The sequence below is a fragment of the Carassius carassius genome, chromosome 36 (assembly GCF_963082965.1).
Source record: "Carassius carassius chromosome 36, fCarCar2.1, whole genome shotgun sequence".
Classification (NCBI taxonomy): Eukaryota; Metazoa; Chordata; class Actinopteri; order Cypriniformes; family Cyprinidae; genus Carassius; species Carassius carassius.
In genome coordinates this window covers 11528983-11552997 of record NC_081790.1, presented here as the reverse complement: position 1 = coordinate 11552997, position 24015 = coordinate 11528983, and the positions used below count along the sequence as shown (strand labels likewise).

The 24015-nt window shown below is 37.4% G+C and overlaps 2 protein-coding genes across 4 annotated transcripts in view; one reads left to right on the top strand and one right to left on the bottom strand.

The window, feature by feature from the left end:
- The first annotated feature begins 165 nt into the window (after positions 1–165).
- On the top strand, positions 166–4862 carry dusp4 (dual specificity phosphatase 4). Its single transcript, XM_059526241.1, has 4 exons — positions 166–675; positions 1404–1531; positions 2226–2445; positions 4189–4862. Exons 1-4 carry the CDS (start codon positions 300–302, stop codon positions 4566–4568), a joined length of 1104 nt encoding a protein of 367 aa, XP_059382224.1. The 5' UTR covers positions 166–299; the 3' UTR covers positions 4569–4862.
- Positions 4863–6170: 1308 nt separating this feature from the next.
- tnksa (tankyrase, TRF1-interacting ankyrin-related ADP-ribose polymerase a) overlaps positions 6171–24015 on the bottom strand; it is a 102369-nt gene continuing 84524 nt past the window's right edge. For all 3 annotated transcript variants that reach the window (XM_059526238.1, XM_059526239.1, XM_059526240.1), the window contains 11 exons: positions 21164–21273; positions 18869–19057; positions 18076–18313; positions 16841–16923; positions 11350–11470; positions 11150–11247; positions 9513–9587; positions 9313–9418; positions 8953–9139; positions 7904–8060; positions 6171–7807 (listed from right to left, as the gene is read on the bottom strand). In XM_059526238.1, coding sequence (XP_059382221.1) covers positions 7721–7807; positions 7904–8060; positions 8953–9139; positions 9313–9418; positions 9513–9587; positions 11150–11247; positions 11350–11470; positions 16841–16923; positions 18076–18313; positions 18869–19057; positions 21164–21273 — 1451 coding nt within the window. In that variant the 3' untranslated portion in view covers positions 6171–7720. The remainder of the gene's footprint in view (positions 7808–7903; positions 8061–8952; positions 9140–9312; positions 9419–9512; positions 9588–11149; positions 11248–11349; positions 11471–16840; positions 16924–18075; positions 18314–18868; positions 19058–21163; positions 21274–24015) is intronic.

Below are 24015 nucleotides of genomic sequence, written 5' to 3'. Positions count from 1 at the left end.
GGCTGGGTTCTGGTTTAGACGAGGAAGGCGGTCACCATCGATCGTCGCTGACTCTTATGAATAAAGAGCGCTTAATGAATGGAGCTCGTAGCAGACGTCATCTCCATTGTGACGTCGCGATCCTTTTATGGAGCGCGCGTCTGAAGCCCATTCATAAAACGGAAAGAGAAGTGCCCGTGGTAGTAAAGCTCTCTTGAGGGTAACACAACATTACACGTCGCACTGGCAACGCTGGATTTGACGTATTGTTGTTATTAAAGCACCGTTTGACCGTGACCAGTCCCCGTCGGAGGAGGAAAATGGTCACAATGGACGAACTTTGTGAAATGGATTGCAGCGTTTTGAAGAGGTTGATGAAGAACGACAGTGCGAAATGTCTGCTTTTGGACTGCAGGTCGTTTTTAGCGTTCAGCGCCGGTCACCTCCGCGGTGCTGTAAATATTCGCTGTAACACGATAGTTCGGAGGCGAGCGAAAGGCTCCGTGAGTTTGGACCAGATTCTGTCCGGTGACGATGAAGCGAGATCCCGTCTGAAATCAGGGCTGTACTCCGCCGTGATCTTATACGATGAGCGGACTTCCGATACAAACACGATGAAAAACGACAGCACAATCACCCTGGTACATAACGCTTTGTGTAGGGATACGTTTAGGACAGAAATCTATCTGCTAAAAGGTAAATTCCAATCTACACTACACAAAAATCTATTTAGTTATTGTATTTCTTAACTGAAATAAAGCTGCCATGTTTTGAGAAAATATCTGTTTTCATTGTGGACAGATCTAGTAGCGGGATAATGATGATGATGTAATGTAGATTGCCATTTTCTCTGCTGGAAAATCCAGTTTAAGAAAGCCTAGTAGCTGTTTTTTGGAGCACGCTAGCTGGTCCATGCTGGTCATTCGCTGCTTGACCAGAACATGTTCCAACCTGACCACCTTGAGCTAATGTGAGCAATTAGAAACCAGCTCCCATGCTCTGAAGAAATCTGGATCAAACCATTTTATTCTGTTAATTTATAGACACAAACCAACTATTTAAAAACTATTTTGTGCATTTTATTATTTATTATGGCCTTACATTGTGTAAAATGTATTCAAAATATCACAAATTAATGGCTTGTCTAAAAAGAGTGGGTAAAATGAAATGTATATGAAATATAAAAACTCTGTTCAGGTGTTTCCATCTTTTAAGTGGAATTACTGAATGCATCCTCTGTGACCGCAATAAAATAATTGCATTGAAGTATAAATTAAGGGGAGGTTAAATGCAGTTTCCTCATCTTAGATGGTTTAAGGTGGACTATAGCTGATTCTAAAACAACAGCCCAATGAACCAGCTTTCTTTAAGATGGAAACAGTTTGAGGAAAAGTGTTAAAAATATATATTTTTTCACTTTCTAGGAGGCTACGACAGATTTTCCACACAGTATCCCGATTACTGTTTGAAAACCAGAACTCTGGCAGTATCCAGCCCTCAGTCCAGTGTGGAGAGCAGCTGCACCTCCTGCGGAACTCCACAGCATGACCAGGTATCTACATTAGCGCCAGTGGATACTTTGAGGTCAGCTAATGGGCAACATTGTGTAACATTAAACGTCCTGTTGACTGCTGTCATCCGCTGCTCTTTCCGGCTGATGTAGCAGTGCTTTCCTCTGTGATAGGGGTGTACTGTGTCAGACACTCCAGTATGCTTTAGAGTTGATTCCCACATTGATCGTTTCCTGTCTCTACAGCTTGCAAAGTAGGCCACCGATGACATAACAGTGGGCCAAATTGATACGCATTTCCAGAGTAAATAAACTGGACGTAGTTAGCTTGACCTTTTTATAGCAAACAGAGGTGTAAGTGGTCTGATGCTGTAATCTGCTGCAAATGCTTTTGATAATTTATTGAGAGGGGTCTGCGATGATTATATGGACAAATGAATGAAATCATTTATCTTTTAAATTATAAATGCATTTATTATTATTATTTTGGTTACACTTTATTTTAAGGTGTTACAGTGTAATTATACATTTAAGTAATGAGTAATATTAAATAACTACATGTACTTACTATATGGTTAGGGTTAGAATTTTGTTACTTGCATTTAATTATGCATAATTGTTATTATAATAGTAAGCACATGTAACAAGGACACCTTAAAATAAAGTGTTACCAAAAATATTTTTTAACATGTATTCAATATCCATTATTAAATTTTTTGTCACTCTTTTATTACAGGGTGGCCCTGTGGAAATCCTCCCCTTTTTATTTCTTGGCAGTGCTCTCCATGCGTCTAAAAAGGACATGCTAGATCGTATGGGCATTTCTGCTCTTTTGAATGTATCTTCAAATTGTCCGAATCATTTTGAAGGGGATTACCAGTATAAGTGTATCCCGGTGGAAGACAACCATAAGGAGGACATCAGCTCTTGGTTCATCGAAGCCATTGAATTTATAGGTATGTTCAACATTATATTACATTATACAGATTTTTTTTTAAATACATATAGATTTTGTAAACTTTTGGATGGTTAGGGTAGGTGTAACCGTTGAGGTGTAAATTGCTCTTGGTTGCTAGGGCTCCTTTCAACTGCAAATAGCGTGCCATTCATCAGCAATTAAAATGTTGATCTGCATTGCAGAGCTTTTACAGCAATTGCACCCTTCTTTTTAGTCTTGCATTCATTTCAATAGCTCATATTGGTCACTTATGCATGTAGCTTGAAGAATATGTTTGAATGCGTTTTGATGTGTAGAGTTCTTTGTATAAATACTATGATGAAAATTGAAGTCTGCGTGTCATAGGTGCAAAATACGGGTTGAATGCAGTATGGGTGGGTCTTCCTCATAAAAGGGTTTTCCGTGACTTAGTGGTGGTGGGGAGGGGGGGTTGGGTTAATCCTGTATATCCAGTTTCAGCTCAGCATCCTCTGCACTAAAGCAAGGCCCCCAAGTAGGCTTGCCGCATTTGATCGCACCATCCTAGGCGTGTGTGTGTGTGTGTGTGTGTGTGTACGTGTGGTTGTATGTATGCGTCAGAATACAGAGCTTAGGGACCAGAGTCTGACTCATCCTCCATTCAGGGGTGCCTTGATACTGGAGTTACCTCAGATCTGGGTGTGTATGACTGTGCTAAGGCGTATATGCAGACAGTAACGTGAAAACGAAAAAGTAACCTGACTTATGTTTGGATATACGTGCTTACTCTCGCTTTGTACCATGGACATGTCATTTTTTTGTTAATTAGCAGCTTGTTATCAATGGCAGGAGGTGTCTGTGTGTACAACGGTGTGAAATCCACCCCAGACCATTTTGTCTGGGCGTTGAATGTTTGTTGTCCAACTGTGACTGTCAGCTTTGGGTGAATGTGTTATTCTCAGTCCTGTGTGTATTTCTAGAAAAGTATTGTTCTTATTATTGGATGTTTTAAGTGTTTATTAATACCTACAAATCACAGCTCATTGTATACAGCAAACTGTTAAACTATAGCAACAGGGATATTATTATATATAATTAGAATTACTTTTTGTATTAAGTTTTATCTTAGATTTGATTTTTGTTCATACATTTAATTTGTATCTTTTCAAAAATTTATTGGTTGTTTTAAATGTCAAGACAGCCTAATTCGATAGGCTCGGGAGATAATTAATTCAGGTCATCCACCGTCAATAGAAAATGTGAACAAGTATTTTCTCTGTAATTTAGGCCTAATAGTTTTATAGTAATTTGGTCACCTTTCATACTTTGAGTGTAGTTTTTCTGGTCGCAATATCTGGTCATGTTTCCTGCACCATTTTCAGAGGTGACTCTGCTAAATCTCAAGTGCAAACATCAAAAAACATTTTACATGAGTTGATTGGGATTTTGCAGTCTAAACCGAACGAGATGCGATATTAAATAATGGCAAGAAATATGTTATGAGCTATTCCTGCCAAAGGCTGTGTGCAAAACAGAACATACCAGAACACTTAATTGTTCACTGAATGAACTACATGAATTTCTCAGAGCAGTGGTTCAGTGCCTCAATAGTTCTATATATTTTAATGTATTATAATTAATAAATGAATTATTTATTATTTATAAATGTTTCTATGACTTCTGAACCTGCATCAAAATGTTGCAGGCTGTAAATAGAGTAAGATGAGTCATGTCTGAACTTCATTTGTGCTTAACTAAACTAAACTCTCTGCTCTTTCCTCAGACTCAGTCAAGGATTCCAACGGCCGTGTTCTGGTGCATTGTCAGGCTGGCATCTCCCGGTCAGCCACTATCTGCCTGGCGTACCTGATGAAGAAGAAGCGTGTGCGTCTGGAAGAAGCGTTCGAGTTTGTTAAACAGCGGCGCAGTATCATCTCCCCCAACTTCAGCTTCATGGGTCAGCTGCTGCAGTTCGAGTCTCAGGTGCTGGCCACTTCCTGTTCTGTAGAGGCTGCCAGCCCTTCCGCCACTCTCGGCCCCAAGTCTTCCTCCACCCCCACGTCGCCCTTCATCTTCAGCTTCCCCGTGTCAGTAGTGACGCACAGCCAGTCCAGCAGCCTCACCTACCTACAGAGTCCCATCACATCTTCACCAAGATGCTGATACAACACCAGACTCTAAAAAACTGCAAAAAGGGTGAATTTCTCTGACGTTCTTCACTTGGCACAATCATGTGGTCGTTCCAGCTGAGTTGCAGCTTCGGTTTCGCTGGTGACCCGTCCTCATATAACTCATCCTGCGGTCTTCACCATGCATTAATATCAGAAGAATAAGTTGTAATAATCTGTGGGGACGGTTCATCTCCTTCATTTCCTATGGTTCACTTCCAAAGAGTGGCTGGTGGGGCTGGTGGTAATGAAGTGTAGGAGGTCCTTGGACCCTGAGATGTTCTTCACACTACGTCGCCTTTCCTTCAGCCTGATCACAAACGAGACATTCGAAACATTTCAATCTGCAATACCTACCCGTTCCTGTCACAAATCAGAGCAATATCCTGATTCTCCTTCCTCCCAGGCACCACCAAAGCTATGTCATGTCTGTTTTCCTTTGTTATATTGTGTGAACATGATTTGGTTTTCTTTGATGGTTTGTACTGAGGAGATGTTATAAATTATTTCTGCTGTATGCCTTACCAACAATGACTCCCACACAGAATGTTCTCATTAATAGACTATTTAAGGAAAAGCATAATTCAAGATCATGCCAGGTTATACACAGAACCTTTTTACACTGGAAGTTGGGAATGGGAGTCGATATGTTTTTAATATTCCTCTTTGAGAAGCTCTGTGAGGGAAACATGTCTTGAAGAGTCCATATAGCAGCTGGTATGTTTATGTGCGGGAACCTACTTTTTTTTATGAGATCGTGGTATCTTTTATAGCACTTTTAAATGATGCAAAATTGATTTGAGGTTCGTTTCGCACCTCGTCGGAATTGAACTTGTAACCGAGCGACGTTTCCCACTCTTTTTTTGGCATATTACGTCGTCTGTTTGTCTGTCAATCACTGAGATGAATGCAATACTTTTTACTGTACTTGTGGAAATGTTATTGTCTGACGGCTAATGGCAATATCATTCTGAGGGTTAAGATTTTTTGAACTGTAGCCGACCCTGTTCTGTTGTAATAGCCTAGGCTATATGTACATTTTATTTATCTCATGATTGTTATTGTTAAATATAAACTGTGTTCTTTAATTAAAGTGTGGCGTGATTTAATTGTATAGACGAAGAAAAGCTACGGATGATGAATCATATTTTACTGTATAGGCCTGTAAGTAATATTGCAATCATTTTGAAAAATGAATAGAACATGAGCCATCTCATTATTTCTTACATGAACAAAGAAAAGATAGAATAGAATAGCGCGCGCTATTATGCAGGAGAAGAGAATTAGTATTATATCTGATAAACGAGGGAAGGATTATGAATAGATTGAATCACTTTTGAAGAGCCACAGCGCCTCCTAGCGTGTGTCTGATAGTGGATTACACATTACCGTAAATTCTGACCCACGGGAACCATATTTCCCACTCATTTCCCGAGAAGTTCGCAGAAATAACAGCGGCTTCCTTAACATGTTCCACAGAACCCTACATCATAATTATCACTATTTTATAGAATGGAATAGATATGGAAAACTCTCTTTCCTGAGAAGTGAGACCGAATAAGGGTTCCGAACAAGTGTAAGAAAAGAAACAAGACAGTATTTATGACATACTTTATTAAGACCATTTTACATGATTAAGGAGTTTTTGATTAGTCCGCAGATGGCTTATGGAAGATAAGCCGTTTCTGATTAAAGTTCACAGGAACATGGAAATAAAGTAAAGTTACAGCTCAGAGAATTGAGAAACAGTTGGAGCTGTCTCCCACGTATTGGCTTGAGGAGAGCAGAGGACATATCTGTGCTCACTACTAAGAGGAGAAGACAGGTCTGCTCTCTTTCTCTCTGGTTTGAACACACAGATTCCTGGACTAAGGCAGATGACCTCCAGTACACTTGTACAGAACCACAAACTACACCTGAGCAAAGCAACCAAACCGTGAGGCTTCCCGAGGTAGAGCCACATCCTTCATTTCATTCTGTAACATGAACGCGAGTCAGCCGAGCCGCTCATATCAGTAGTGTACGTACAGAAAAACGTTACAGAGACCCTCGTAAAAAAGACTTTTCTCTGACGCCAGAGAAACAGGACTGGAATGAACAAGAACTAAGGAATTCCTGTGGTTGTGATCCAAAACATATCGTAAGCAAAAGGAGCGACTTCCGACGCGGAGTCGCTTAATCGTCCGAAAATATAAAGGAAAGATCTGAAAGCAAGAATTCCCACTTCCTTTACAGTACTAATAAAACCCACTCTGCATCGGTAAACAACATTAAAAGATATACAAAGGCATTGTCCATTACACAAGCTGTACATTACTGGACATTTTTTTTTAAACATAAGTCTTTTAGAATTACTCTGAATAACTTAAGTCCTGCCTAAAAGTTCAAATTGTTTAAAAGATGCACTTTCAGATAGGGCTATGGCAATGGAATGGGACATTCTGGCCAGTATTCCTGTGCAAAGATATGTAAAAACTAAAATGATAATAAAAAAAAAAAGTACCAAAAAAAGAAAAAAGAAAGAAAACGAAAACAATTTTTGCTATTTTGTTGTCAAAGGCCTTTTGAAAAGTTCTGGTCTCTGCATCAACATTCTTTTTTGCTTTAAAACCCCTCTAAGGCTTTTTTTAAATAATGCATAAAGAAGAAATAAAACCACAACAATAAGATTTTTAGGGTCTTCGGTGAACTTCTGCAATGAAAAGGAGGATTGCTGAAATGTCGGGTCCCTTTAAGATGTGGTCCATTATTGTGAATCAAATTTTTGGAAATAAAACAGAAAGGTAATTAATCACAGTAATAGTAAAACCGTCTCAAAGAGAGGAAGTTAATTCTTGAAGAGTGTTAAATTGAGTCGAATGAAGGGGAAGAGGTCACTTGTTGTCTTTCATGGAGTCCTTTCGTTTAGCCCTGAAACAGCATTATGACCGATATCCTGACCCTTGACCTGAAGAGGAGGGCAAGGAAACGGCCAGCCAAGGCAACTCTTTCTTGTAAACACTCAAGGGGACAGAAATGGAGCCTAACTGCAAATTAAAGAGGTTTATGGGAGTGGGTGGATGTTTCTATCATGTGAGGAAGAGTCTGTGGATGTGTGTGAGATGTTTGGGGAACAGTCTGAGAGTTTCGCAGGGCCACCCCTGTGGACTAGGACTTCTGCTCCGCTGCTGTCGGGGACGGAGGGGTGCTGTCTGGCTTGATGATCTGGTATGTGATGAGGTACTCTGGGAAGGCCTGTAAAACACAAAGAGTTAGAAATGAACTGAATATCTACTACCTGAAAAAATTTGTTTTTGATTTTGCAGTTGTTAAATCTCTGAGCCCTCTCACCTGTTCCCCTCGGTAGATGACGTATTCGGCGTAGGCTAACCCGTTGACGCTGGGTCGGCCGATGACCGAATGGTGCCCTGGAGGAGCGTGGGCCATCTTCATGGCACTGAACTGCAAGAAGGATTTACCCAGAGTCACCCGGCAAAACAGCATCTGCCTGTGAACAGAATGATTACATTTGAAATAAATAAATAATAATAATAAATTAAATATATATATATATATATATATATATATATATATATATATATATATTACACACACACACACACACACACACACAATACAATTAAATAAAATTCATTTTATTATAAAATTTCAATCCATAATAAATAATATATACATACATTACTATTGTTATTTTTACCATAATTATTGTTGTTATAAATTACACATGTGATATAAATTATATAAATAGAATAGATTTATATGAATTTATGTAAAGTACTAAATGCGATTGAATTAAATTTTATACCACAAATTAATTTAATATCATTAAATTATTTTATATAATTTCACATAAAATACAAAATGAATTACATTTATTACATTTACATAATTTATATTTATAAATCACATGTATAATTTACAAAAACAACAACAATTATTCTTATTATATATTTAATATACCACAACTTATTTTATTGAACAGAATCAAAGTAGTCAAACATGTTGACATTTTGAGTTTTAAAAAATATCACAGCTTATGTATAAATAAATTATTACACAGAATTAACTTACATCCATGGACAGTTTTAGATCAATTACTTTTAATAATTCATGCAATAATATTTAACTTTATTGAATATAAGTAAGTGTAATTAATATTAATGCATTTCAGTGTTTGATTTGGATTATACTTTAGTACAATGAACTATCTTGTACTGGGTCAACACTTTATCTGGGTCCTGAAACTAAACTAATTTGAGAAGACCTGGATTCTAGGATCCACAGCACCATCAGCTGGTCATGTGTGGTCACTGCGCCTGTATTTCACTCATCAGAGCTAGTCTAGGATCTTATAGGGGAAGAATCAGATGTGTGTGTACCTGTGACAGATGTAACAGGAGCGGTCTTTATGTGTGGGGCAGCCTGTCCCTCCGCCAATGCCGTACACATACTGGTTGCTTTTAGAGGAGTTCTCTGCAAAGTAGATCCCTGCTCCAAACATCCCTCCAATGTAAGCGTGCCTCTCATCAAACCCTTTATGAATGATGGCGTTGATGAACGGTGATCCTGGAGATGAGGAGAAAAAGGAAACTGATCATCCTTATGTAAAAAGCGGAAAATTGGAATTACATTCTTTGAAAGAAGCTTTCGAGTCCGACATGGAGAAAAAAACACTTTCTTTTGTAGCTTGAACTTTCCCAAATAGCACTTCTGACAGGTCATTCATCTGGTGACAGTACCGTGAAAGAGCATGCGCTCATTGTGGTGGTTGTGGTTCTCGTCTGTGATCTCCTTCTGCCTGTGTGCGTATCGCTCCCTCAGCTTCTTGTTCACCACCTTCTGAATCTGTAACATTCAACAAACATCTGACATCAGCGCATACAGGATCAACAAACATACACGCTATAAACTAATCAAAGGTATTAATTTTCACACTCACCTTCAGGATGTTGTATCTGCTGAAAACACCCCCAGCATTGCCACCGTCCCTGTGCTCTCTGATCGTACTTTGCAGCTGTAAACCAAAAACAGAATTCTTTATTACGTCATGCTACAAAATATTCAAGAACCCTTATATAGGGTAAAATGCAATCAAATTTGACAGAAATGTTAAATGACATGACTGATTACAGACTCAAATTTTATCACACTGTAAAATAATTATATAAAAAAAGACTACAAATAAGACCATAAAAACGTTAAAAACTAAAATATAATGGGATAAATTAAATTCAACAAATCAGTTAAATTGTTAAATTTTGATTTGATATTTTTAAAATGCAAATATGAAATATGCAAATAAAAATGAAATAAGATCACAGGTAAATTAAAACTTATCACACTACAAGACTTAAAATATGCAAAATGAAAAAGTAATAAAATAATACTATATATATAAGTTATAGAACACCAAGTTATAACTTATTGATGATGCTAACAAGAACATTATTTGGTGTAATGAAATGTGTTTATGCGGTTTAAGGTTAAAAAAACACATTATTTTCCACATACTGTACATTATTGTTTCTCTTCTATGCCCTGCCTTCTGAAACACATCGTTTTTTTTACAAAGCTCATGGTCTGAAAAGCAAGGTGTGCTCTGATTGGCCAGCTATCCAGTCCGTTGTTATTGGCCAAATGTTTCAAGCGTCTGACGGAAATGTTACGCCCCTCATATATTGCTATGGCGTGTCCCGGTCAGAACACCAACATGACAAGAAAAACAATAAAACCCATTAAAAACGAGTTGTTGCATTCAGTTGGAACATAATTTCTGATTATAAATGACTTATACAGTCTTTTTATGTGTTGCGTTGCATATCGTGCCGTGTAAACATAAAACCATGTCTGCATTTGTGATCGGAGAAACGACAAACAACAAGTGCTACTCTACATTGCTCAAAACTCGCGTTTGCATCATCAGTGGCAAATCCTTCGACAAAGGAGCAGCAGGGGGTTGCAATAACCACATGTGAAAACCCCGGGCTGGACTCGGCTTCATCCACAGTGAAAGCCGATCCGGCGATCCACTGCGGGAAGTTAAATTAAGATAAGATAAATTAAATAAAATAGTAAAATAAGACAAATCGGTTATAATTAGGTTAAGTTTACATTTTTAAACACACAAAGTAAAATAAGGTCACAAATAATTTATATCAGACAATAAATTATTTTTACAACTCTTAATAAAGTTGTAATACTACAAAAATGTAAATACAAAAAGAAATAAAATAATAAGACTACATATAAGTTATAACTCTTAATGCACACGAACACTACAAATCATACTCCTTTCAAAAATTTGATAAAGAAGAAAAAAAAAAAGTTGTTAAAGGTTTTTAATGCATATGTCTAAATTTATCTAATTTATAGCTCCATCTCAAAAATATATATTTCATTAAATAAAAATAAAGCCTTAAATTTAGTTGCTAGACAACTAGATACCATCACTGATTATCTTAGCATGGATGAAATACTGTGCTGACCAATCAGCTTTTAGAACCAGAACTGTCCATTTCATAATATAGAATCTAATGGTTTTATAATATGATCTGATGATTTGGATTCCCCTCTCACCTCCTCCTCTACCGACTGAAACTCTTTGTCATCAGTGGCCAGGTCGATCAGCACCGTGCCTTGACTCGCACAGTGGAATGTCAGGTATGGGTTGGCACCTGTAATGAAAGCACACCAACACATAAAACTATAAGGAAACTCAGAGTCATGAACAGATGGTGTTTGAGAGAGATGCTGGAGTTGAACGCTTCTGGACTGACCTTGTTGACCGCCCAGCAGCCTCTCAATGCCTTTGATGAGTTTGTGTCTGTGGCCATACGCGTTGATCCCGATCTCCTTGAGCTCCTCGTGCCCCATGTCAGCTAGCACATCCAGCGTAATCTAATACAACAGATGAACACCAAACAGAATTAGGGAAGCCATAGTAGTCTGGAGGCATAACCAATCACAAGATAAAGTTGTAATGAAAAATGATACATTTCAAGGCCAATTTCGACTCGGCTGCTTCTAAAACAGCCAACAGTGCAATATATTATTTTCTCAGCTTGTGCAATGTGGAACTTCCTCCTACTGAGAAGATAAACTCTTAGAGCGGCAGGAGGCTTGGATGGATATTAATGGTGTGACTCAAAATGATTATTACTGAATACGCCTCCTACACGCAACATGCACCGAAAAGCAAACATGCAGATGGCGTTTGGCGCATGCTAGACTGCGACGCAGGGAGCCGTTTGAGCCAGCGTGTGTTTTACAGAGAGCATTAATGTTTGGTCATAATTGAACGAAGCACGTGAAACCGTTTTGGACCTTATGGAATGTGGACGAATGGTTATATCATTTTTTTTTTGATTGTTAACTCTAAAATAAAAACATAATATGTTCAAAAAGTTAAAATATAGGAATGTGCGGGTACGTTTATTTCTTTTTGAAAAAAATTCATATTTCATTCAGCAATGACTAAAAATGACAGTAAAGACATGTTCCATTTATACTCTTATTTTCACATAGCTATGAGAAGTGTTAAATGTGGATGCGCATGTGGTTGCCATACTGTATTAAAGCTATAATCAGGATAAAACCGTATATTTTTATATTATTCCAGCTCTTGTTCTGTCCAGGCTGGACTATTGCAATGCCCTCTTGGCAGGTCTTCCAGCCAATTCTATCAAACCTTTACAATTAATTCAGAACGCGGCAGCAAGATTAATTTTTAATGAGCCAAAAAGAATACACGTCACACCTCTGTTTATCAATTTGCACTGGCTTCCAATAGCTGCTCGCATAAAATTCAAGGCATTGATGTTTGCCTACAAAACTACCATTGGCTCTGCACCCATTTACCTAAATTTATTACTTCAGACTTATGTGCCCTCTAGAAGCTTGCGTTCTGCAAGTGAACATCGCTTGATTGTGCCATCCCAAAGAAGCACAAAGTCACTTTTACAGACTTTTAAATTAAATGTTCCCTCCTGGTGGAATGACCTCCCCAACTCAATCCGAGCAGCTGAGTCCTTAGCCATCTTCAAGAATCGGCTTAAAACCCATCTCTTCCATCTTTATTTGTCCCTCTAACTTTAACACTCACTATTCTAATTCTATTCTTTAAAAAAATTTAACTACCTTTCTAATCTTTTTGTATTCTATTTTCTTTTCATTTATTATGCAATTGTATATGTGTGTGTGTGTGTGTGTGTGTATATGTGTAAAGACCTCTAACTAGCTTGCTCTATTCTTTTTTTTATTCTATCGGTTTTCTTTTTATTTATTTTTATTATTTAAAATCCCATGCTACGTGTACTGTGTTAACCTAACTGAGACTTGTTATAGCACTTATATATCATTGCTCTTTTTGTTGTTTTTGATTGCTTCCACTGTCCTCATCTGTAAGTCGCTTTGGATAAAAGCGTCTGCTAAATGAATAAATGTAAATATTTAAAGCTAACAGAAGCCGTAGCATTTACAAAAAACAGCGTATCTAAAAGTATGAGAGAACACCAAACAAAAAACATGCCATTAAGAGCCATGCTTGCACAGGTTCTGCACGATCCTCTTCACTAATATTCTCTGGTTCTCAATCAGGCTCAAATTGATGAGCAATATAGATGACGCCGTTGTTTACAATACAACCGAAGCTGCTGAGGTGAGGGGCGGGACGTTTAGGCTCGTACTAGATGTGGTTTAACCAATAACAGCACATTGGACCAGCTAACCAATTTGAGCCCATTTCTAAGGGAGAGGCTTCATAAAAACAGGAAGTGATCAGTGTGTTTATAGGAGAAGGGACAGAGCGGTGTGGAATAAAGGTAAATTCTGTGAAAAATAATGTGTCTTTTTTTTTAAACAAAGCATTAACACATATTAGACTGCACCCCATAAACACAATCAAGCCTAAAAAATAAAAAAAAAATTGGTCAACCACCCCTTTAAAAGATTTCTATGTCAAATAAGTGCTGTTCTTTTGAACTTTCTATTCATCAAAGAATCTTGAAAAACGAATATCACTTTTTCCACAAATATGTTAAGCAGCACAACTGTTTTCAACATTGATAGTAATAAGAAATGTTTATTAGCATCAAATCAGCATATTAGACTGATTTCTGAAGGAGACTGAAGACTGAAGCAAGATTTTGCCACAGGCATCGCATATTTAAATCGGGGGAAAAACGAAATATTATAATAAATAGTAAATTGTATATTTTGACTATTTTAATTGTATTTTTATTAGGGCTGCAACTAACGATTATTTTGATAATCGATTAATCTGTCGATTATTTTTTACGATTAATCGGTTTATGTACTTATATTTTAGTTTTGCCCATTTTTCCCTAAGTAAATTATTAATAAAGGGTCTTTATAATTTAACATACTTTTTAGAGATTTTAACCATTTTGCATTGTCATATCCTCATCAAAAATATACGTGGAGTTTTGTTTTATTATGTGTTAGTAATCCTATGTCGAACTCTTCTGCAATCAAAACACTGACCCATACGTACTCTAGCCAATTTCACAAGGAGATTTCAAATAATGTTTTCACCATGGCAGTCCTCAGGGCTTCTAAAGTAGTTTAACATCCTGAACAAAGCTTATTAAGGAATCTTTCAGAAAATATTTTCACGAAGAATAAGAATAAAACAGAATAAGATTGCAGTACATTGCATTTTATTATTTTTTTCCCTGTAAACACACAGCTTATACCTGGGAAAAAGCTTTATAGCTTATGCTGTGAAATTGTAAACAATCCTTCGAATAAAGTGCCAATGGCATGAAACCTGAATGGAACTCACATTTTAAAGTAAAATCCATCAGAAGGTTGTCCAGAAAAAAAAAATTTAACACACACAAAAAACCTGCTGTGTGAAAAAGAGCAGTGAATACTTAGAAAAAAAGTGCATTTCAAATACATTTAAACATTTACCTCTCTCATTCAGTCATAATTAGGCTGCAAGACTAAATTATGAACTGGTAAACGACAAACTGATCACAGAACATGTTTGTAAAGCTTTAAATGTTAACTGTTAAAAAGCAATGTTATCAGCTTTCACGACTAAACATTTGCAAACAAGAGAATCTGCACAAATAAAAGTCTTAAACAGTTAAACAGTTCAGTAGTGCAGAGTTTACAGGTTACTCTTCTTTTTTGAAGAACACTTTGGATGACTTTTTGTTCGATTAGTTTTATCTTACGAGCTTACTCCACTGTCGCCTGCCTCTGTCATCTCGCTGAATGCCGTAGAGACGCTGTTCGGGAAGCACGTGACATAAAATGAGGCCAGCTATTGGCTATTCGCTACTTCTCCTATTGTACTGGCTGAGTAAAACCTCCGGTGGCTCATTACTGCCACACTTTGGTCACCGAAGATTTAAAATATGCTTGAAATGACCCGCTTACAGCAAATAAAAGTTATTTAGCAACTAATTGATGACTAAATTAGTTGACAACTATTTTAATAATCGATTTTAAGTGTGAGTGTGAGCGTCCCATCGCCGTTGACTCCGCATCAGGCTGTGTAATCTCAAACTCTCAGACTCCAGTTCCAAGGACCATTTATTGGCAATGCATCACATCTATGATAGGTCTGTCAAAGGCCATTAGCCCAGGAGCTGCCAACTGCTCTCTCTTTCTCTCAGAAAGCACTGTGCACTTCAATCGATAGGGCTCGCAGGTACAGCCATTATGGCTGTGAAGGTGTGATGGCCACAGCAGGAAAGATTCCATTTATTTATTTTTCTCTCTCTTTAACTCTCTTGGCAAAGTTTTCATTTGTGCCAAAGCTGAGAAGAAACTGCAGCAGATTTACAACAGACTAGTGAAAAACCTTTAAAAAAAAAAAAACAACTAGATGGCAAGTTTATGAAGTCTTATTTATGTTCAGTATTGTATTCAAGTAGAAAAAGGAAAACCTTAGGTAACATATGCATATATATATATATATATATATATATATATATATATATATAAAAAACACGTGTGTGTCTGTAACTATAACTATATTAAGTTTTTATTGTCATTCTAAATATATGAAATAGAAAAGTCCACACTAGAATTTTAACGCGCAAATTTGTGACCCCCTTGACCACATATACGGAAGTAGCATGGGTATATTTGTAACAATAAACAAAAATACATTGTATGGGTCAAAATTAAAGATTTTTTTAATGCCAAAAATCATTAGGGTATTAATTAAAGATCATGTTCCATGATTCCAGATTTTCAAATAGTTATATCTCAGCCAACTATTGTCATATCCTAACAAACCATACATCAATGGAAAGCATATTTATTATAATCTCAATCTCGAAAAATTGACACTTATGACTGGTTGTGGTCCAGGGTAACATTCGCTAGAAAGTGTTTGTGGATTCTGGAACGTTTGTTTTTAGCCGATGAACAATAAAATGTCTTAACGAAGTGGAAATGTAGCAGACATCTAAAAGAGACAAATATTCTCACACCGCCCTTCTGATGGCACTTGTAAAGTGAGAAGACGCCTCTTAACTGTTCTGAGGTTAAAGCCAGACATGTCTAATGACGACATCGGTGCGTGTATGAGATCTTTGAGCATATCCTCAATCTCATTTGCACTCAGTCTTTCGCACGTCTCTGAAAAACTGTTGTCTGTTCATGCTCCATCTCCCGTAGGCACAGCGAGTCAGAATAAGATGGAGAGTGAGCAGACGAGTGAGTCACTGTGAGACAGATGAATGCGTCTTACTAAAGCCACAATCAGAACTGATTTCAGCCCCTCACATCAAGCGCTCTTTCCCAGCTGGTGGCCGCCAAGACCATTTCTGTTCATCTATTTGCAAATGAGTGGCGTGCTTGGCGCAGTATGCCAATCGCATCCCATGGGTGAAGTAGAGAACAAGGAAAGCCGGGTGAAGCAGAGAACAAGGAAACAGAGTGGTATGACCGTATTAATCAAAAGAAGGGGTACAGAGGTCAGCCCTGTTACCCAGGATCTCTCTCATACCTATAAAGATCGAGAGATGCTGGTAATCGCACAGCGTCCTGCTGAAGAGGAGTTGGCTGGAAATGCTAGAGCCAAGGTGCTGAGAGAGTTCAGTATATTGAAAGGAGATAATTACGAGGCCACAGATGTCATCGCATTTACATAATGTTCACTAGAAGGACCTGGAGTTCTCTACAGGAAACAACGGCAGGCCTCTCTACATGGGACAGATGGAAATTTAATGTGTGGAGTGGAACTGAGGAGATTGAGATTGATTTGATCCCAGGAAGTGACCTTACCTGTTCCCGCTCGAAAATATCCCGCAAATGCTCCAAACCCACACTCTTCAGGAACTGACTGATGTTCATATCCAGAATCGTAACTATAGAGAAAAAATACATCATAACTCATGTAACTATTATCCTACATTCAGGGCATAATTACATTTAGGGATGCAACTAAATGTCATTTTACTACATGATTAATCTGTTTTTTTGTTTGTTTTTTGTGATTAATGGGATAAAAGATTTTTCCATCATTTTATAAAACAAAGTGCTATTTCATGTCATGCACTCTACTGTCCTCCAAAACAATGTGCAAACTGAAGATTATAAATACAAATTGAAACACAGTACATAAACTCAGTTTATACTCTGTGTGCTATAAAATGTATAAAGCTTTTCACATACACACACACACACATATATATACGTGTGTGTGTGTGTGTGTGCGCACGTGTGTTACAGGTCTGCACAGACTTTAAACTGAAGCCTGAACCCGGCCTGTTCCTGAGATCGTATGACCCAACCCGAGCTAGTGTGTATTTGTACTTATTACGCACACAAATAATGTTAACAATTAATTAAATATTAATTTAATTGTTATTAAATATTAATAATAAGTATGTATGTAGTTGATTATTATTTAAATATCATTATATTATGAGGATTATTTTTAAAGACATTTTGGTAACACTTTACTTTAAGCCTTAATGTATAACACATTATAAAGGGTTATTAAAGAGTATAATTTATAATTATTCATAATGTGCGTTGTAATGCATTATATCTTGTCAAAGTATGACCAAATTTAAAATGCACAGTGTACAAAATGAACTAATAAGTGTTATAATGTATTAACTGTTATTATAATTAAAGATAAGATTGTACAATGCTATCAGAAGCATTACAAGGCATAATTAATGCATTAAAACTACTTTTATAATGCATTATACATAAAAGCTATAAGTAAACTGTTACGGACAATTTTTCCAAGTTTTAACTACTAACAAGTTCTGCCCAAGTATTGTTACTATAATTTCTGTTTCTTATAAATGTAAGAGACTGACATAATTTGTTATAATCCCATTACAGTTACTGTTCTTAAAAATGTTGTTAGCATTCCAACTTCCTTTCCAACATTTCTCGAAAACATTCTAAACTAATTATTTATATTCAACAACAGATTTGATCAAAATTTAAAAAGGTGTTGCAGCCCTAAAAAAATATTAAGACACATCACATGATCTACTCACTTTCTCCCTCCTTCCTCTCTGATGCAGTAGCCCCATCAGCAGGGCCTGAGGCTCCAGGTACAGCCAGCTCTGTCAGCGGCCCGGCCAGGTTGTCTATGCTGCTGGCAGCGGACAGACAGGAAGGGGTAGATGTTGGAGAGATGACAGAGGCACTGACCACTGTAGCCTGGGGCTTGAAACAACTAGGCAACGCTTCAGGGGGCATGGCATCAATCAGCAGCGCCCGGATATCATCAGCCTGGAATCAATAGAAAAAAATGTGAAGGAAGATCAATCAATAGTAGTGTAAGAACTGAGTCTGATCAGTTTTAAATACAACTAGACTAATGTAATACTCATGTTAGAGTTCCACGCCACATGGGCGAGAGGATAAATTAGAAAGTAGTTGTACACAGCATTAGTTTGTCTTCTTGGTCTAGAATTGGACAATAAAAGCGGAGAACAGCTGTGTCATTAGCACCTGGCATGAACACAGCCACTGGAGCCCAATTACTAAAGGTTACGGCAGACTTACCATTTGCTTCGCACAAGCCTGAACACAGGGGACGTGGGTTTAAACACCTCAGCTTATGTGTTTAGAAGATAAATGTCCCAATTTCTCAGGGTAGTCTATGCCACCTGAACCATATGAGACCTTACACCCAGAACAAATGGTCTTGTAGAGCATGCAAGTTGGGTTTAAAATGGAGAATGTCTATTCAAGTCTGTAGCTCTGTTAAATGATTGACAGTATACAAATGTGGGCTTGAATGTATATTAATGTGAATCCAAGCAAGAGGTGTGTTTTTATTACAGTCGCCAAGTCCAGCGGCGTCTGGCCCTCCTGGTTCTTCATGGTGGGGTCGGCTCCGTGGGCCAGCAGCAGAGCGCAGAGCTGTGTGCGGCCCTTCTGCGCAGCCTCATGGAGGGGTGTGAAGGCCCATTTATCAGTGGCATTTACACAGGTGTTATACTTGATCAGCAGGGCCGCGATGTCCACATGCTGGAAGGGAAGACAGAGGCTTATTACTGACAAAATTATTCTACAACCTACAATCTTTAAAACCTGGATGTTAATTCATAGCTGGATGTTAAGAAGCATAGCTCTTTCTGGAGCAGATCTGCTTGGTGTAGAAGATTCAGACTTCAGATGCTAATTGTCATCTTTAGTGGTCCATACAATTGGTTTAAAGCCATATGATAGCTTTGTGTGAACATGTGAACAACAAACCAAAACGCAAGTTGTTATTCACCAAAAATATTAACATTTGCCTTTGCTCTACTTGGCAAGTGAATAGGAATTAGTAGCAATGTTCCATTTGTTAATGAAAATACTCTTTTGAGTGAAATGTACACAATTACACATAAAAATGTACATAAAGAAATACTAGAACTGTTCTGTTTGAGAAACAAAATTACACTTTTTTTTTGTGAATCAAGTGCCTAATTGTTTTGAGTGTGTCAAATGTACAAAATTGTACATAAAATGCACAAAGAAATAGTAGCCACGTTCCATTTGTGAATCAAATGACACTTTTGAGTGAATCAAATTATTATTATTATTATTCTCAATGAACTGGATGATAAAATAATGTGTTCATGATTTGGGCTAATAAATTTCTCAATTTCAAATCACTGTGGCAGAAGTTAACAGCTGACTAGAGGAAAACTATCAGTCAATACTGAATTTTGAATTGGCTTTTATTTTAAAATTTAAAATGAAAACAGTTTAATTTTTTGCCATTTTTTTAATGTGCTTTTGTCCTTTTTATTAGTGTGTTTGAAGATGTTTTTAATGTGCTAATACATTTCATTTTTGTTTTAGCGTTTTATTTTAATTAGCAATTTTAGTACTTATTTGAGTTACTTGCCCAAGCAACAGTTCTCAGTTTTGTTAAATTTTTTTAATCTAATATCCTTTTTATTATTTCTATTAACAAAAATGTTTTATAATAGTTTTGGTTAACAATAATAACTAAGCATGACAGCATGAGCATGCATAAATAATGACAATGTTCATTTTTAGGTAGACTACCTCTTTAAAAGGCATTTAAGCACCATTCTCATTAGCAATAGAGAACGCAGGGCAAAACAAGCTTGGTTTCTGGCCAACTCTTGAGTTGTGGTGCAGTGTGTGCGGCTGAGATGTCCTGAGCCGCCCTTCCATCAGCAGCAGTGACTGTATGGAACTGCGATCAGCTGGCTGTGTTTGCCGAGTGCTGACAGCCTCTACACAAACAGGCCGCATATAAACAGAGGGAGGCGCACTCAAGGTCAGCCAGCATTGGTCGGCCGCCAGCTCTCCTCTAGCCAATCAGCAAAGCTTGGGCAACCTGCCACTCCGGTCACAGCCAATCAGAATCTCACAGCTCCCGTCACAGAGGTCCTGTTTCTTGGACGGCAACAGAGAGCGTATGTGAGTATGTCGAGGGCCGGAGTCTGGCTAGTTCAGATCCAACATGTTTATGTAACAGCAATCTGCTCCTATCCATCTGCATGGTCTAATCACATCCCTGTAGACCTCCAGAGGGCAGACCCTGATAAATACCTCCAGCTACCATCACCTGAAATGGGTTTCCCTGAATTGATTTCCAGAAAGAGTCAAATCCTGTATTAGAAGTGCTCTATGACAAGTAGATTAAAGCTAATCTGGGTTGCAGCTCGCAAACGGCTTCATCTCGGCATCTGGCTTTTTCGCAAGTGGAAATGCAAGTGAAACCACCTGAAAGAATCATGAGCCGCAGTGACACATTAAAAGTGCATAAGCCAAGGTTCTGTTGGCAGAACAAATACAGATGTCCAAACACTTTTTGCATACAGTCACACACTGATTTTGTCACACACAGGAAGTGAAAAAGTGCTGTATCAAAGCACAGAGGGGTTCAGGTGAAGGTTTACACTTGTTCGAAGAAGAGAAAAGCCCTGTGTTTCATTTTCAGAAGCAAATACATGGATTATTCACAGTCTACATCTGTTTGTGTGTGTCTTGAGGTTTCCTGCCAGACCTGACATGACACCGGAGGCATGACATGCGTCGGCTTAACAGATGTCTGCATGTAGTCCCAGTTTCAATGAAATATTCCTCCTTTTAATCAGCAATTGCACTCACCCCGTATGAGGCCGCGTTGTGGAGGGGAATAAGGCCACCTTTATCCTGTGCATTGACATCCGCCCCATGCTCCAGTAAATACTCCGCTACCTCCAGATTGTTATAGCCAGCTGTGGAAAAAAGGATGCAGAGAAATGTAAATCCATCTGCCCACGAACCATCTGGTATCAAACACAAGCACCAATCCGTATCACATGTACAGTTCAGAGTGCTTTTGAAACTTTGAAAACTGAAGAAAAAAAAACCTAGCATTTTTCCGCTGTGGTGCACCACAACTGAAGCTACTGTATGATAATAAAGTAACTCCATTGAGGAGATGCTTTAATGATAGCCATAAATTATAAAGTGGATCAGGAGTGTGCAATTGAGAATTATTGCAAACTGGAACACCGTGAAATTAATTTACATGAGGGTGAGGATCACATTTACATCTAAATGATTATGAATCTACACGGAACTCAACCCAAACCATCTTTTTCAGGCAGATTTACTGAATAGAAAGTGTTTGTGCAATTTTGAAGTATCTATCTATCTATTGTATGTGTTATTAAATTATAAACATAAATTAATCCAAATGTTAGTAAATACTAATAGTATGCAAGTAGTAAAATCACTGCATCCAAAAAACGAAATAAAAATAAACAATTAAAAATATATAAAGAACACAAAAACTAAAAAGACAAGCACAAAAAATGAAATGAAAACAGAAAATACCATAACAAAAGCTAATTCAAAATATTAGTAAATACTACAATAGTATATAACTACAACCCCTGGCAAAAAGTATGGAATCACCCCTCTCAGAAGATGTTCATTCAAATGTTTAATTGTGTAGAGCAAAAACCAAGCACATATATGCCACAAAACAATTTTCACTCAACAAAACAATATTCTGGCTGTATAAAACACTTAAAAAAACAACAAAGAAAGATAACTATAGTCAATTACAACTGTTTTTACAGATCAAACAGAGGAAAATAATATGGAATCACACAAATCTGAGGAAAATTATATGGAATCACCATGCACTTTGCATTTCTAAAACAAACAGCTGTATCTGATTACAACTGCTAATTAGTCTGCAGTTAAAAAATAGGCTTGCACACATTAGTGATGTGTTGAACCAAGATGATTGACATAACTCAAGGCTCCAACACGAGAGGTGTCAGTTGAAACAAAGGAGAGGATCATCAAACTTCTCAAAGAAGGTAAATCTTCACGGAATGTTGCAAAAGATGTTGGTTGTTCCCAGTCAGCTGTGTCTAAAATCTGGACCAAGTACAAATCAAATGGAAAGGTTGTAAAAGGGAAGCGTACTGGTAGACCAAGAAAGACATCAAAGCGCCAAGACAGAAAACTTAAAGCAATATGCATTGAAAACAGAAAATGCACAACAAAACAAATGAGAAACAAATGGGCAGAAAGTGGAGTTCATGTCTGTGACCAGACTGTAAGAAATCGCCTAAAAGAAATGGGATTTACATACAGAAAAGCCAAACGAAAACCATCATTAACATCGAAACAGAAAAAAACAAGGTTTCAGTGGGCTAAAGAAAGACAATCTTGGACTGTGGATGACTGGATGAGAGTTATATTCAGTGATGAATCACGAATCTGCATTGGGCAGGGTGATGATGCTGGAACTTTTGCTTGGTGCTGTTCCAATGAAATTTATAAAGACAACTGCCTGAAGAAAACATGCAAATTTCCACAATCATTAATGATATGGGGTTGTATGTCAGGTAAAGGTATGGGAGAGATGACAGTCATTACATCTTCTATAAATGCACAAGTTTATGTTGAGATTCTGGACACTTTTCTTATTCCATCAATTGAAAGGATGTTTGGTGATGGTAGCATCATTTTTCAGGATGATAATGCATCGTGCCATAGGGCAAAATCTGTGAAAACATTTCTACAGGAAAGCCATATAATGTCAATGGCATGGCCTGCAAATAGTCCGGACCTCAATCCAATTGAAAATCTGTGGTGGAAATTAAAGAAAATGGTCCACGACAAGGCTCCAACCTGCAAAGCTGATCTGGCAACTGCAATAAGACAAAGCTGGAGACAGATTGATGAAGTATACTGTTTGTCATTAGTTAAATCCATGCCTCAGAGAATTCAAGCTGTTATAAAAGCCAGAGGTGGTGCAACAAAGTACTAGTAGTGTTTTTATTTGGTGATTCCATATAATTTTCCTCAGATTTGTGTGATTCCATATTATTTTCCTCTGTTTGATCTGTAAAAACAATTGTAATTGACTATAGTTATCTTTCTTTGTTGTTTTTTTAAGTGTTTTATACAGCGAGAATATTGTTTTGTTGAGTGAAAATTGTTTTGTGGCATATATGTGCTTGGTTTTTGCTCTACACCATTAAACATTTGAATGAACATCTTCTGAGAGGGGTGATTCCATACTTTTTGCCAGGGGTTGTATTACTAAAATAACACTGTTACAGCTGTTCATGATCGCATTCATAATTTTTCCCATGAATTTATTAATGGTTCCCAAAATCAGATTGCTCATCTTGGATACATTACATCTTCTACGTAGGTATCACCATCTCAGTGAAATTTAATCTATTTCCCTTTTCAAAATTTAATTAAACTCAATTAATTAAAAGTTCTTTAGCCAATGTTACTGAAATCTTACTCCTCGTTACTCCTTGTAATTGCAATTATATTTATTGCTCAGTGCGAAGTGGAAGCTAAGCACAGATGTTTTTTTAGTTTTTTTTTTTTGCTGAGCTAAAACATACTCAATCTGGTAGTCAACCTTTGGCACTAAACAAGCTGTCGCTGACCTTTACCCAAAAAGACCAGTACACTATTTTCAGCTTTAACAGTCT

Excerpts from the sequence above, each read along its gene's own strand:
- dusp4 (XM_059526241.1), top strand. The coding sequence starts at position 300 with ATGGTCACAATGGACGAACTTTGTGAAATGGATTGCAGCGTTTTGAAG. Across the intron at positions 1,532-2,225 it reads GAACTCCACAGCATGACCAG|GGTGGCCCTGTGGAAATCCT; the intron begins GTATCTACATTA and ends CTTTTATTACAG. Across the intron at positions 2,446-4,188 it reads CGAAGCCATTGAATTTATAG|ACTCAGTCAAGGATTCCAAC; the intron begins GTATGTTCAACA and ends CTCTTTCCTCAG.